The sequence below is a fragment of the Natrix helvetica genome (genome assembly GCF_964273705.1).
Source record: "Natrix helvetica genome assembly, chromosome: 1".
Taxonomy (NCBI): domain Eukaryota; kingdom Metazoa; phylum Chordata; class Lepidosauria; order Squamata; family Natricidae; genus Natrix; species Natrix helvetica.
In genome coordinates, this window is record NC_138548.1 from 29,802,024 (window position 1) to 29,815,921 (window position 13,898).

A 13,898-nucleotide genomic window follows, 5' to 3' on the forward strand; every position below is an offset into this window, starting at 1 on the left:
TCTGAACTGGATTGGCCTTGGTTCAAATCCCAGATTGTTATTTTGCTTACAAAATGCGCAAAACCCCATTTTAAACGTACTGTAACTGCAGCATAACGATCACTTACATTGTAGCAGGAAAGCTGCTAGTCAACTGTGGGCCTAATTCTAAAAGCACTGCAAGAATTAAGCAAACTATATTTTGCATAGTTATGTTATTATTGTATGTTCTTCCCCATCTCATTGTGATATTTACATTGATTTGTTTAGGTGCCTGTTCAAGGATTCAAAGAAGAGACGATGGCAGCGATGGCGAACCTTTTTTGGCTCGCGTGCCATAAGTGGGGGGAGCACAGGGGGGTCGTGTGTGGGCGTGCCACACCCATAATGCAATGCACGACATCCCCCCCCCAGTGTGCATGTGTGCACTACAGGCGCGACCCGCCATTTTTGCATGCTTTTTTCGCCCTCCCCAGGCTCCAGAGGCTTTATAGGAGCCTGGGGAGGGCGAAAACAGCCTCCCCCACCCCCCGGAAGCCCTCCGGAGGCTTCAGGGACCTTCAGGAGGCTTCCCTGAAGCCTCCGGAGCGCTCAAAACGACCCTCCGAGCAAACCGGAAGTGCATTCCCGAATTTTCGGTTTGCCCATAGGGCCGGTTTTTTGCGCTCCGGAGGCTTCGGGGAAGCTCATGAAGCCTCGGGAGGGCCTCCGGGGACGGACGGACGGATGGACGGGGGCTCTTTTTGCCCTCCCCAGGCTCCTATAAAGCCTCTGGAGCCTGGGGAGGGCGAAAAATGGCTTTAAAAAAGGGTGAACTCAGCATGCGTGCTGGCCAGCTGACAGGGCAGCGCCTCGCATGCCCTGACAAATGGCTCCGTGTGCCACCTGTGGCACGCGTACCATAGGTTCGCCATCACTGGACTATGGGGTGGAGCTATTCACCCAGGAGCTACTGGTGGTCATTCAATCCACCATCTGGAAGTTTTAAGCCTGTCTCAGAAAGGGTCTTGTCCACACACTGAAATCTTGGGCGGGGCTGCTCAGTTCACTGCCTTTGGGGCCATTGTATATGCAGGTAGTCCTCGACTTACGACGACAATTGAGGCCAGAATTTATGTTGCTAAGTGAGAAATTTGCTAAATGAGTTTTTAACTCATTTGTTTAGTGCAGGGGTGTCCAAACTTGGGAACTTTAAGACTTGTGGACTTCAACTCCCAGAATTCCCCAGCCAGCATGGCTGGCTAGGGAATTCTGGGAGTTGAAGTCCACAAGTCTTAAAGTTCCCAAGTTTGGACACCCCTGGTTTAGTGAATCACTGTGGCTGTTAGAAATTAGTAGCACGGTGGTTAAGTGAATCTGGCCTCCCCATTGACTTTGATTGACAGAAGGTAGCAAAAAGAAAGATCGCATGACCCTGGGACACTGCAACTGTCATAAATATGAATCAGTTGTCAAGCATCCGAATGTAAATCACGTGACCATGGGGGAGGCTAGAAAGATTGCAAGTGTGAAAAATGGTCATAAGTCACTTTTTTCAGTGCTGTTTGAAAGGTCAGTAAATGAACAGTTGTAAGTCAAGGACTGTCTGTTCTCTACCATGGAGAAAGCTCTCCAGATGTTGGGGAGCTTCTAATCCTCTGCAAAATTGGGTTAATGTTGGCCTTATGCTACTATAATGTTCAGTGACTTTTGATTGCAATTAATTTTATGTTGTTAATTTTCTAGTGAGAAGCTGGATGGAAAAACTGAAAGACAAGGTAGGGAGCTCTTCTCAGTATCATTTATTTTAAAATGCATTGTGATTTTTATTTTGCTTTTTAGAAATCCACTATGGAGAGATGACCTTTTAATCCAGTGGTCCCCAACCTTTGCGGCTTGGCAGCCCAGCTTGGGGTAGTGGTGGTGGAAGAGGGGAACAAGGCCATGCAGCTCCACTCACACAAGAGAGAAGACTTTGGGATGCAGTCCCTCATTCCTTCAGGCTTCTCCGTGCCAAAAAGTTTTGCAAAGGGATGGAAGGCCTCAAGCAGTGCGAGATCGCTCCCCCAAAGCCCTTTGCCCATTTGCAAAAGCTTTTGGCATGGAGAAGAGAAGGCTTTGGAGGCCCAGTCTCGTGCTCCTTCACTCACCGAGGCTGCTTGACGCTCCAAAAGTGGATCAGGTGTCTTGCACAGGTAGCCTTGATAAGTCAGCTACCTGAGCTGAGCACAGCGTGTTTGTCCCACTCAGCCTCTGTTGTCATTGCTCCACCTTTGTAGCATAGGGAGAAGGTGACTTGGTGGCCCACTTGTGGGGGCAGAGGGGAACCAGGCTGCATGGGTGGTGGGCCAGCGCGTACACGCACGCAGCTCCACTCATGCAAGAGAGAAGAGAAACCTTTGGGCACCACTCACATGAATGGAGCTGCACGTTTGCACCGGCCTTCCTCTCATGTGGCCCGGTTCTGAAAAGGCCATGACCAAGTAGTGGGCCACAGCGCAGGGACTGGGCATCCCTGTTTTAATTCATAGCTTTTGATAAGACTCGGATGCTTTCTGGGTGGGTAGCAGAGACCACAGGTCACAACATATAAAAGGTAAAAGTAAGGTTTCCCCTCACACATATGTGCTAGTCATTCCCGACTCTAGGGGCCAATATCCATCTCTATTTCAAAGTCGAAGAGCCAGCACTGTCCGAAGACGTCTCCGTGGTCATGTGGCCCAAATGAATAAACGTCAAAGGGGCATGGAACGCTGTTACCTTCCCACCAAAAGTGGTCCCTATTTTTCTATTTGCATTTTTAAATGCTTTCAAACTACTAGGTTGGCAGAAGCTGGAACAAGTAACGGGAGCTCACTCTGTTACGCGGCGCAAGGGATTTGAAACGCCATGACCAAGTAGTGGGCCACAGCCCAGAGATTGGGCATCCCTGTTTTAATTCATAGCTTTTGATAAGACTCAGATGCTTTCTGGTTGGGCAGCACTGAGCACAGTTGTTTTATAAGTTGAATGATGACCACCACCATAAGTGGTGTCATGTGCATCTTTATTTCATTGCACGTCGCTATGTGATGGCATCAAGGTACATGTGCTGACTTACTGGAGTCCTGTGGTCATTTGTGCTTCTCAAGCCTTGGATCCCATTTTTATAATGGCATCTTCTGGATTATGAGTGCTATAGAATTCTGAGATTTATAGTTCCAACACATTTCGAAGGGAAGACTGTTTTGGTCTATCATACCCGACGTTTTCCCCCCTGAGTTCTGAGTAATTTTTGCTACAGGTCCTGGATTCTACCCTCTTCTCTAAGAATTAGTAGAAGCAGAATAATGTGTGGAAATACTGCGTATGTCCCAATTCTGCTAATCACCCTGAGGATTTACTGCTTATATATTTGGAGCCTTGCCATTCTACAGTCTTCTCGATATGCAGTGTATACCTAAGCATTGTGTAGCTGATACATTTATTTTAAGTAGGTTTCCCATGCTAGAATCCACAGGGGGAGAGAGCTGTGAGATGCAGGAATCGTCATTTAGGTTTTACAATTCCTTTGTGGGGAGGTAAAGTCGTTTGAACACTTTGCATGTAGCATCTCCATATCGCTAGAAACAAGGGCAGGACAGTGCATGTTCCTTCCCAGAAGGAAGCAAAGCCTATTTCTCAAGTCGTAACTAGGAACTGAAATTTGAGTGTTTTACAGTGCTTTAGCAGTGCTTTGCTGCACGGGTTATCAAAAGTGAGGATGTGGTCTGCAACAGATGCAGGGTATTCCCCCATATGATAAAACTTTTGGACCAGTATTGTTCAACCTTAGCAACATTTATGGTGAATGTACGTCAACTCAGAATTCCCCAGCTGAAATCTACACATCTTAAAATTGCTAGGGCTGAGAAACACTGATCTAGACTAACGTAGACTTCACTGAGCTTGTCTCCTTTAGATGTGTGGGACTGCAGTTCCATTATTCTTGTTTTATTTATTTAATTTCTATAGCCACCCATCTCAGGGATCTTGGAGTCCTAGTGGACAACCATTTAAATATGAGCCAGCAGTGTGCAGCAGCTGCCAAAAAAGCCAACACAGTCCTAGGCTGCATCAACAGAGGTATAGAATCAAGATCACGTGAAGTGTTAATACCACTTTATAATGCCTTGGTAAGGCCACACTTGGAATACTGTATTCAGTTCTGGTCGCCACGATGTAAAAAAGATGTGGAGACTCTAGAAAGAGTGCAGAGAAGAGCAACAAAGATGATTAGAGGACTGAAGACTAAAACATATGAAGAACGGTTGCAGGAACTAGGTATGTCTAGCTTAAGAGAAAGAAGGACTAGGGGAGACATGATAGCAGTGTTCCAATATCTCAGGGGTTGCCACAAAGAAGAGGGAGTCAAACTATTCTCCAAGGCACCTGAGGACAGAACAAGAAGCAATGGGTGGAAACTAATCAAGGAGAGAAGCAACTTAGAACTGAGGAGAAATTTCCTGACAGTTAGAACAATTAATCAGTGGAACAGCTTGCCTCCAGAAGTTGTGAATGCCCCAACACTGGAAGTCTTTAAGAAGATGTTGGATAGCCATTTGTCTGAAACGGTATAGGGTTTCCTGCCTAGGCAGGGGGTTGGACTAGAAGACCTCCAAGGTCCCTTCCAACTCTACTATTGTATTGTATTGTATCTCAACTGACTCCGGAGAGCAAACAGTTCCAAAACAATTAAAAAGAGTAGAAAATAAATATATGTATAACAGCTGAGAAAATTATCATAACAATTTATCATAATAAATTACTTATCAGTAATGCCAAGAAACAGGGCCCTTCACACATTTGGGCCATGAGGTTCAGGCACAGAACCAACTTTTAAAGCCTCTGAAGGGGGAATGTTCCTTGGTGGGGGTGGGGGGAGTGTTGCTTTCTGGGCCTGCCAGCTGGCATTCCTTGGCTGAGAGGACCCACAGGGTGCCTGACTATCCACATTGGATAGGTAGAAACTATTGGGGAAGAAACACTCCCTTAGATAACCTGGTCCCAAGCAATGTAGGGCTTTAAAGGTGACAACCACCATCTTGAATTGCACCTGGGAGCACACCAGCAACTAATGCAGCTCAAGTGGAGTTTAGTACATCTTTAGTCCATGTGCAGCTGCATTCTGTACCAGCTGAAGCTTCCAAATGCTCTTTAGGGACAACCCCAAGAAGACCATGTTGCAATAATCCAAACAACAACCCCAACATGAGGGCATGGGATACTGTGACCAGAGCCTCCCAGTTCAGGAATGAACACAACTGGCTCACCATCTGAAAATCTGCAATGACTGTCCTAGGCCTGGCTGCCAGCTACTCTTGGAGCAGGAGCCATGAGTCTAGGAGGATCCCTAGATTGTGTACTGGGTCCATCTGGAGCAATGCTACTCCATCCATCTCATCCAGATGGAAAAACCTTGTTTCCAGAAGTTCCAAACACCCACAGCCACTCAGTCCTGCTTGGATTAAGTCGAAACCCACTGAACCTGCAGATGCTAGATGCATTATCATTAAACTTTGGATAAGTAGGCTATCTTGTGAGGCTTTAAGTTACATACATATGAATGGCAGCAGGTTGGGGAGAAACACAAATTCCCAAGCACTTCAGGCCACTGACTGTGATCATTTCTATATGAATCTAAAAATAACCAAGGATCCAGATATGACTATGTACTTATGGAGAATGCTTAATGGCCAGGATATCACTTGCAAACAGCCCTTCTGTACTCACAACTTCCTACCCTTAGAGGGCAGGAATATCTGAAGAAGATTATATATCAGAATATCTAGAAATGCATCAGCATAAATGTATTTACAAATGTAGAAGCAGTGCCCTATCATTTCAATGGACAAAATGCAACACTTCATCTGTGTGTTGTATTCCTGAATAAGTTGCTATGTCACTCTTAGGATTTTCAGCCAGTGTGGTTAGAAAACAATGGAATATTTGACCTATAGGCCTGGGACACCTTGTGGATACTAGGCTGATGAAGGTTGAATAATCTCTAAAGAGACCTTGTTTAATTGTTCAGAATTGGGCTAGACCCGTCAGTATACACAGCCTCACCTATTTGTTTCTCATTTACTCTCTTTCCTTTCCTCCCTGCTGACTTCTGCTTCATGAATCCATGAAACTCCACTGTCAGCCCTATAAGGTAGACCAGACTAAGCTATCAATGCCATATAGATCAGGCCTATTTTTACTGTAGCAGCTATAGTAATAGAATCCTTTAAATCAAATTAAGTCTAAATAAGCTTCTCCTCTGAACCTCTTTATCTTTGGGTGAATCAGGCAAAGATTTGTTGGAGACTTTTTTTCAGACTTTTTTTTGGACAGGACACAGTGACCTCTTATCTGATTGTTTCCCTGGTAACAGCTCTTCCTCCTGTCCTCCAAGGTCATGCCCTATGCCTTCTACCTCTATATAGGCTTATGTAGGTATAGATATTTCTTTGATTTTTTAATGCTTTAGGCTGGATAACCTGCAGCTCATTCAGATAGGCCTTGACTTATAATCAGTTGCTTAGCAATGGTTTGAAGTTATAGCAGGCCTCCCCAAGGGTAGGGTACTTACGGTCCCGTCCTAAAGTTTCAATGGCCACCCCAATGGTCACATGACCACATGTTAGGCTCTTGGCAATTGGTCATTTGCAGCACCCTTGGTCATGTGACTGTGTTTTTTATGATGGTTTTACTGAAAATAGGCTTTCATTTCTGGTTTTCAGCAAAACTGCCCATAGTGAACAATGGGTTTGCTTAATGACCATATATATTTGCTTAACAACCGTGGTGTTTGCTTAACCACAAAAAAAAGGTTGCAAAATTGGGTTAAGTCACGTGGATAACTTTACAATCATCACAACTTATGACTGTAATGGGCAGACACCATTACAGACATAAGTTGAGGACTACCTCTATTCAGCTGCCAGATCATACCCAAGATCAGGTACATCCAAAATTTGGAAGACAAATCAGCATTAAAAAAAATGGTTGTTTTGTCAAACTAAATAATAAAGTTTTCCTCAAACTTCAGCCTTATTTTTCTTTCTCTGACTGGAGAATAAGGAATACATTTTTGACAGCCTCATTTCATCCCATTAAAGACTCCAAAATACCCTTCAAATATAGCACATCAACTAGTGATACGATCACCTTTAGGGGTGTCCACAGAGTAAGGTCAAAAAATCCAGATGGCGGCTGCAACGGTGTCATTGAAGATTTGCATTTTAAAATTGCATTGCATGTTTGCAACACACTTAAAAAACAAACAAACAGGCAAAGCTTCAATGGCACTCTCAAAGCTGCCATCTTGACTTTTTGACCCTACTCTGCGGACACTCCTGGTCACATAACTGATCCGGGCTCTTGAAATAGCCTGTCCTCCAACAGTGGGGGGTTTTGAAGAAGAGATTGGACAACCATTTGTCTGAAATGGTATAGGGTTTCCTGCTTGAGCAAGAAGGCCTTCCAACTCTGTCTACGGGGAATGATTAAAAAAGGCACAGTGGTAGCTACAATGGTATAATGGAAACTCCTCCAGTTTTTATATGGATGTCATACATGTGCCATCTTTAATTTGTTTTTAACCACAATCTGGAACAACCCCCCCCCCCCCTGGCTAGTTAGGCTTAAACCTAATTAAGGAATACTTATCTCCTCCCTTGCCCTAAAGAATGAGGGTGAGAATAAATAGTGCGGCAAAACCTTCAGCCTAAACCAGCTTTTGCTATATTGGTACTTCTATCTACCAGTCCAACAGATAGCCAACATGGCAAAAATATGCTATAGGAAGAACCAGTTTTATATTCACATTGTTTTTCTCCTATTCCTAAATATTATGTGCAACCACTCACTTCTAGCATGGATGAATTGAGAAAATAAGCATAAAATCCAAGACATTAAAGCAAATATTTGTTTGCAACGGGAATATGCAGAGTGTTTCTGCCTTTATTTTAAGCTTAGTGTTTCTTCAGTATCAGCAAAATTCATTTCAATGCTTCTCATAAAGTGAGACATTGATCCATACGTGTATTACTCTTATTATTCTTTTGTTTTAATTTTATTCTACTGTTAATACAGTTTTGTTTTATGGTACACGATCAGCATTCATTTTTATCCTTAATTATCTGTTTTTATGCTGAAAGCTGCTCTAATTAATGTCACCCTAAAAGAAACATAAACAGTCGTAAATGCTTAAAAGTTTAGGTTGTTTTGCCTTGGGAAAAAAAGCAACTTGTAAAACACCAGATTCTTTCCCCCAAAATTATTCCAGTTGTAGAACAAAAGACAGGTGACATTTTCCCTCTCCCTTCTATAATGTTAAAATTTGAGATCATTAAATGAAAATTAATTTTCAAAAGCTTTTGGAAGGAAAAAAAACACATTTCTTCAAGGATGTACTGAGGAAATGTATTGGGTTCACTGCTGTATATGCCGAAGATACGGTACTGTGTGTCAGTATCCCTAATACTTCTGGCCCACTGCTGTTCATTATTTTAGATTGAGTGTAGTGAGAACTTGGTGTGTTTTCTTCAGTTCTTTGCCCTATACCACAGCAATGGTCACTAGTAAAAGCAATAGCAACAGCACTTATATACCGCTTTATAGAACTTTACAGCCCTCTCTAAGCGGTTTACAGAGTCATCATATTGCCCAAACAATCTGAGTCCTCATTTTACTTATCTCGGTAGGATGAGTCAATCTTGAGTCGGTCAGGATCGAACTGCTGGCAGTTGGCAGAGTTAGACTGCAATATTGCATTCTAACCACTGCACCATTATGGCTCTCACATAAATCACCCTAACCCTAAATGAACTGTGGTTAGTGAAGGATTATCTGTACTGCCCTTTACTCATCTAAAACTTTTTTCCACAGTGTTTCATTTTCTGCCTTCAGCATTGCATCACAAGCTCTGCACCTTTTGGCTTTGTTGCTATGATTCATGAGGAAGGGAGGCGGGGCTGGCACTCTGACCCTGCGATGCTGCGGGCATCTCTCTGCTCAACCTCCCTTGGGGTCTGTTGCAGATGCTGCTGGCTTTCATAATTTGGGAATAGCCCTGTGCACCACATTTTTTACTTCATCAAGCATTCCAAGCAATGCACTCAATTAATGCAAAGAGCTCTACATCAATTTGAAGCATAATAACTAAGTATTGTTGTAACCACAGGTCACAACATATAAAAGGTAATGGTAAAGTTTTCCCTTACACATATCTGCTAGTTGTTCCCGACTCTAGAGGGTGGTGCTCATCTCCGTTTCAAAGCCGAAGAGTCAGCGCTGTCTGAAGACGTCACCATGGTTATGTGGCCGGCATGACTAAATGCCAATGGAGCGCTGTTACCTTCCCACCAAAGTGGTCCCTATTTTTCTACTTGCATTTTTACATGCTTTCGAACTGCTAGGTTGGCAGAAGCTGGGACAAGGAACGGGAGCTCACTCCGTTACGCGGTGCGAGGGATTTGAACTGCCAAACTGCCAACCTTTCTGATCAACAAGCTCAGCATCTTAGCCACTGAGCCATCACGTTCCTTCACAACATATAATGTACCATAAAACTTAAAAAACAACAACAATCACAGTAGTAAGATTGTAAAATTACATAATCAAGAGTATGCGATGTAAAAAGGTTAAAACAAGATAGAGCCACAGTTACAACTAAGAACTTAAGTATTACTTTCTATGTTTAAATGACAGCAGAGCAAAGTCGCAGCTTGGTTGCTAATAGTTGGAAAAACATCTGCAAGAAGATAGTTCCATTGTTTGAGGTCTGCAACACGTATAATAGTGGGCAAATAATTATAAGCATAATAAAAATCCAGCTTGACCTGAGGTTTACTTGCAATTCTCCTTCCATCCTTCCTTCCTTAGGCAGGATACATGTCTGGGATGCTGGTCCCAGTGGGTGTAGGCATTGCTGGAGCCCTTTTCATCCTGGGAGCACTTTATAGCATCAAGATCATGAACCGCCGTCGCAGAAATGGCTTTAAAAGACATAAGCGAAAGGTTGGTATTCTTCTTTAAATGCTGTGAAATTGCTCGAGTTCTCAAATGATTGCTTGCTCTTGAAAAGTGCTGTCTTATCTTTCAAATCAACAGGCAGAGATTTAAAGCTGTTAAATGTCTATAGTTTGCAGTTCGTGTTTTTGACATGAATGAAGAATGGCTTAAAGCAAGTAACCATTTACTGTTTATGTATCAGTCCTTTCCTTTGAGGCAATCAAAGTTTATTCCTGTGGTGACATAGGCTGTGTTTCTGCTAAAAAGAGAATACATTGGCTTTATGTGAGAGAAATTCGATTTGTAAGATGCATTATTAGAAGAGAGCTAGTTTGGTGTAGTGGTGAAAGCACCAGGCTAGAAACTGGAAGATTGGGTGTACTTAGGCCAGTCATACTCTCTCAGCCCCAGAAAGGAGGCAATGGCAAACCACTTCTGGAAAACTTTGCCACCTTTGCTTGGAGTCAAAAACTCACCCAAAGGCACACACACATATGTACAGACCCACAAAGCATGATTAAATGCAGACTTTCCCAACCCAGTGTGATCCAGAAGAGTTCAGCCACAATTTCCATCATCTTGGCTCAGTAGTTCAAATAGTATATCTGAAACACACTAAGTTGAAGAATACTTCATGATAGAATGACATTGGAAATCCAGTCTCAGTCCCCCCAAAAGTATAAAAATTGGAACATGCACAAATTAGTTTGTAGGTGATGTAGAATGAATGTTGTCTTTCTGCTTATTTTGAATTCTGTAGTGTTTTGGTGTAACTGAGTCAGATTTTCTTAACCTTTTTAGACGAGGATTTTTTTAAAAAAATCAATGACATCCCAATAGATCATAATCTTTTTGCCCAAACCTTTGTGATAACAAGAGATGGGCATTTTTTCCTCTAAGGAAAAGGAAGAACTCAGGGTACCATGTAAGTCCAGACCTGGTTGTCCTCCAGCCTCATTAATCAAAAGACACAATATTTTATTAGTATTCAACTTAGGATGAATCCTGCAGAGTGAAATCTGCATCCCAGGGCAGCCCAGTGCCATGCATGTTAACCCCAAATCAAATCAGCTGTAATCGGTTTACAACCTTACACCTTGGTAAAAGCTGCAAGGTAATTAAACCCATCATCTTATTTTGATAAGAATAAACTTATTGTTTGATCTGTTATATTGTTTTGCATTTGCTAGCTTTTGAGATGGGGTGAGGTACCCCAAATATCTACAAGGCCCCTGCTTTGGTCTTGATGATTCTACTCTCAATTTGCTCCAAGTTTATAACTAATCCAGTGTTCCTCTATCTGGTGCCTTCCAGATTTATTGGACTTCAGCTCTTTGGAGATGCTGAAGTCCAGCATATGTGGAAGAAAGAAGGTTGAAGAAAGCTGCAGTAGCTGAATATTTCAAGGCAGGGAAGAAATAAACAATGTCTTCCTTCTTGTCTTCCTTGCAGCTGATGTTGTTCTTTTTTTCTTTTTCTTTTTGTCTCTCTTTTTCACTCTTCACCCCAACTAGCAGAGAGAATTCAACAGCATGCAAGACCGGGTGATGCTTTTAGCAGACAGCTCTGAAGATGAATTTTGAATCCGGCTGCAAAGCTACATCATGTTCTCCAGTGTCTTACTTTGTTTGCAAAGGGAGGTTTGCAAATTTAAAAAAAAAGGCTTCCTGCTGCATCCCAGCGGCCTGCCCCTGTTGTGCGTTCACATGGCAGTGTTGCTTTACACAACCGGTCCCCAAAAGGAGAAACACACACGGCCAAACACATCCCACTCACCGCATGTTGCAGCCTTTAAAAAACAAACAAACACCATGCATTTGTGCAACTTCATTTCCATTGCACTGCATGTTCTTAAGGATGAAACTAACAAAGACTCCACTAAGAGTGGGGGGACAAGACAGGCTGAATGATAATAATGGTCCTAAAGTTTTAATTTTCATTTTGATGGTAGCAATCAAAATGTCATCCTTTCCCATATTGTCTTGGGGAGGATGATTATTTTAACCCAAATAATGCCTGTCAATCTCCCACTAGGATGCCTCTTCTAAGATGTGGGATTTCCTGAGCTGAAGTTCACGGTTTTGAAAATAATTGGCTCTGTTTAATTAACAAAGGGGTCATCTAGTCCACCTTATAAACAGGATAGTAACTATGTAGGTAGAATACAATGAACAAGCACGCCATGTATATATAGTGTATTATGCTTAGGGCCAAACTAGATAGTTACATACCCAAGAGACATGTGCTTTGTTTTGTTCATTGTGAAACAAGTGGGAGTGGAAGAACAGTAGGGAGAGGGAAGGAGAGTGCTTTCATGAGCTCAGTGGGGGACCCATAAAGATCAAAGTACTAAGCAATTCTGACATATGCATGGCATACTTCACATGACTATTTACTCAGCTCCCACAGCTAAAAGCCTCTCTACTGTCTGCAATGCTCCCAAAGTGATGTGGAAGTGGTCCATGTACATTTGATCTGGGATCAATCATTACTTGGTGCTGTAGTCATCAAATGATGGCAATGAACCAGCGGTAAACGCAGGTAAATGTGTGATGGCGGTGCCCAAATTCCTGACACCTTGAGGCAAAGCACTTTTTGATCTGGGTTAAAGTTCAGAGTACCCTTTTTGTGCACTCAAGAGAAAAGCCAAGAGCTCCAGGGGATGTTCTTTTGCAGCGGCTTGGGTATTGAGCAAAGTTATTCAGCCCCTATTTATTTATTTGGAAAATGTATATAGCTGCGTGGAGTCACCTTTGAGTGAGTGGGTAGCAATATAAAATTTCCAAATAAATAAATAAATAAATAAATAAATAAGGCTGACAGTTCCGTATACATCTTTGCTTCCATAAAACACCCTGCCCCGTTTCACATCCTTTTAATTTAGCGCTTCCAGTGAAAGCTGGCATTCTGTGGAACCACCCTTTAACGTTCTATTTTTTTACAAGAATATATCTAGATTCCATAGATATTTTCATTTCTGTACTTGGAAAATAAACATGGTGGCCGCATGTAATTTCTTTCTTTCTTTTTTTTTGAAGAAATGTATCTATTGGCTTAGGAAAGAAAAGATCCAATTGGGCACCACATTTTGTGGAGCATAATAAGAACTATCCTCATTGGCTATATCCATAGCAGAAGCTGTTTTGAAAATAGACGAGCCTCTGGTAGCGATTTCAAGGGAGCTCCCTTCAAGATGTTCAGAATTCCAAATATTCAAACTAGCCAACGCATTGCCTAACCTACTCTGATTTACCGGATCATCTCCACTTGAGACGGATAATCATTCCCATTCTTCCCAGTCAATGGGGATGATAGGAATATTTCTATACAATCTGGAGGGAGTTAGAGGTGGGGAAGGCTGGTCTAATTAATTGTTCAACTTCCTTGGGAATAAAAATGTGCTTCTGACTTTGAGTTTTTCCAACACCAGTTAACTCAACTAGTAAAGAGCTCTTGTCTTGCTTTCCATATTAAGCTACACCTTTGGTTACTTCTCCCAATTATTATCCCCCTTGAGCCCCTAGAACTGTTAGGGGTTTCAGGAAGAGGTCAAACTCACCAATATTGGCTAAAGCCAGAATTTCTGCATACCAAACAATCTTCTGTTGAGTTCTGGCCTTTTCTTTTTTTTCAAAAGAGAGAGAATGAAATGAAAGCTATAACAAGAAATCTTTAGCTTTATTAACAATTAAGTGATTACCGTTTCTGATATACTATAACTTAATTTTACCAAAATGCTTTGCCTCTTTGGCTCCATGTTTTGGGAATCATTGTCTCATCACTTTACCTGATGGAAGTATGTGTAAATGCATCCTCTGTGTAGGGCTTCAATTTGATCTTCCAAAACATTTTGGAGGATATTTTTTTAATGACCCTCCTTAGGGTTAAGTGAAGGCGAGAAAAAAGGAGGACAGTTCAGA

The 13,898-nt window shown here is 42.3% G+C and overlaps 1 protein-coding gene across 5 annotated transcripts in view; it reads left to right on the forward strand.

Annotated features, from left to right (window-relative positions):
• ARMH4 (armadillo like helical domain containing 4) overlaps positions 1-12,986 on the forward strand; it is a 95,002-nt gene extending 82,016 nt beyond the window's left edge. For all 5 annotated transcript variants that reach the window (XM_081935697.1, XM_081935694.1, XM_081935698.1 and 2 more), the window contains 3 exons: positions 1,705-1,736; positions 9,850-9,984; positions 11,493-12,986. In XM_081935697.1, coding sequence (XP_081791823.1) covers positions 1,705-1,736; positions 9,850-9,984; positions 11,493-11,561 — 236 coding nt within the window. In that variant the 3' untranslated portion in view covers positions 11,562-12,986. The remainder of the gene's footprint in view (positions 1-1,704; positions 1,737-9,849; positions 9,985-11,492) is intronic.
• The last annotated feature ends 912 nt before the right edge of the window (positions 12,987-13,898 follow it).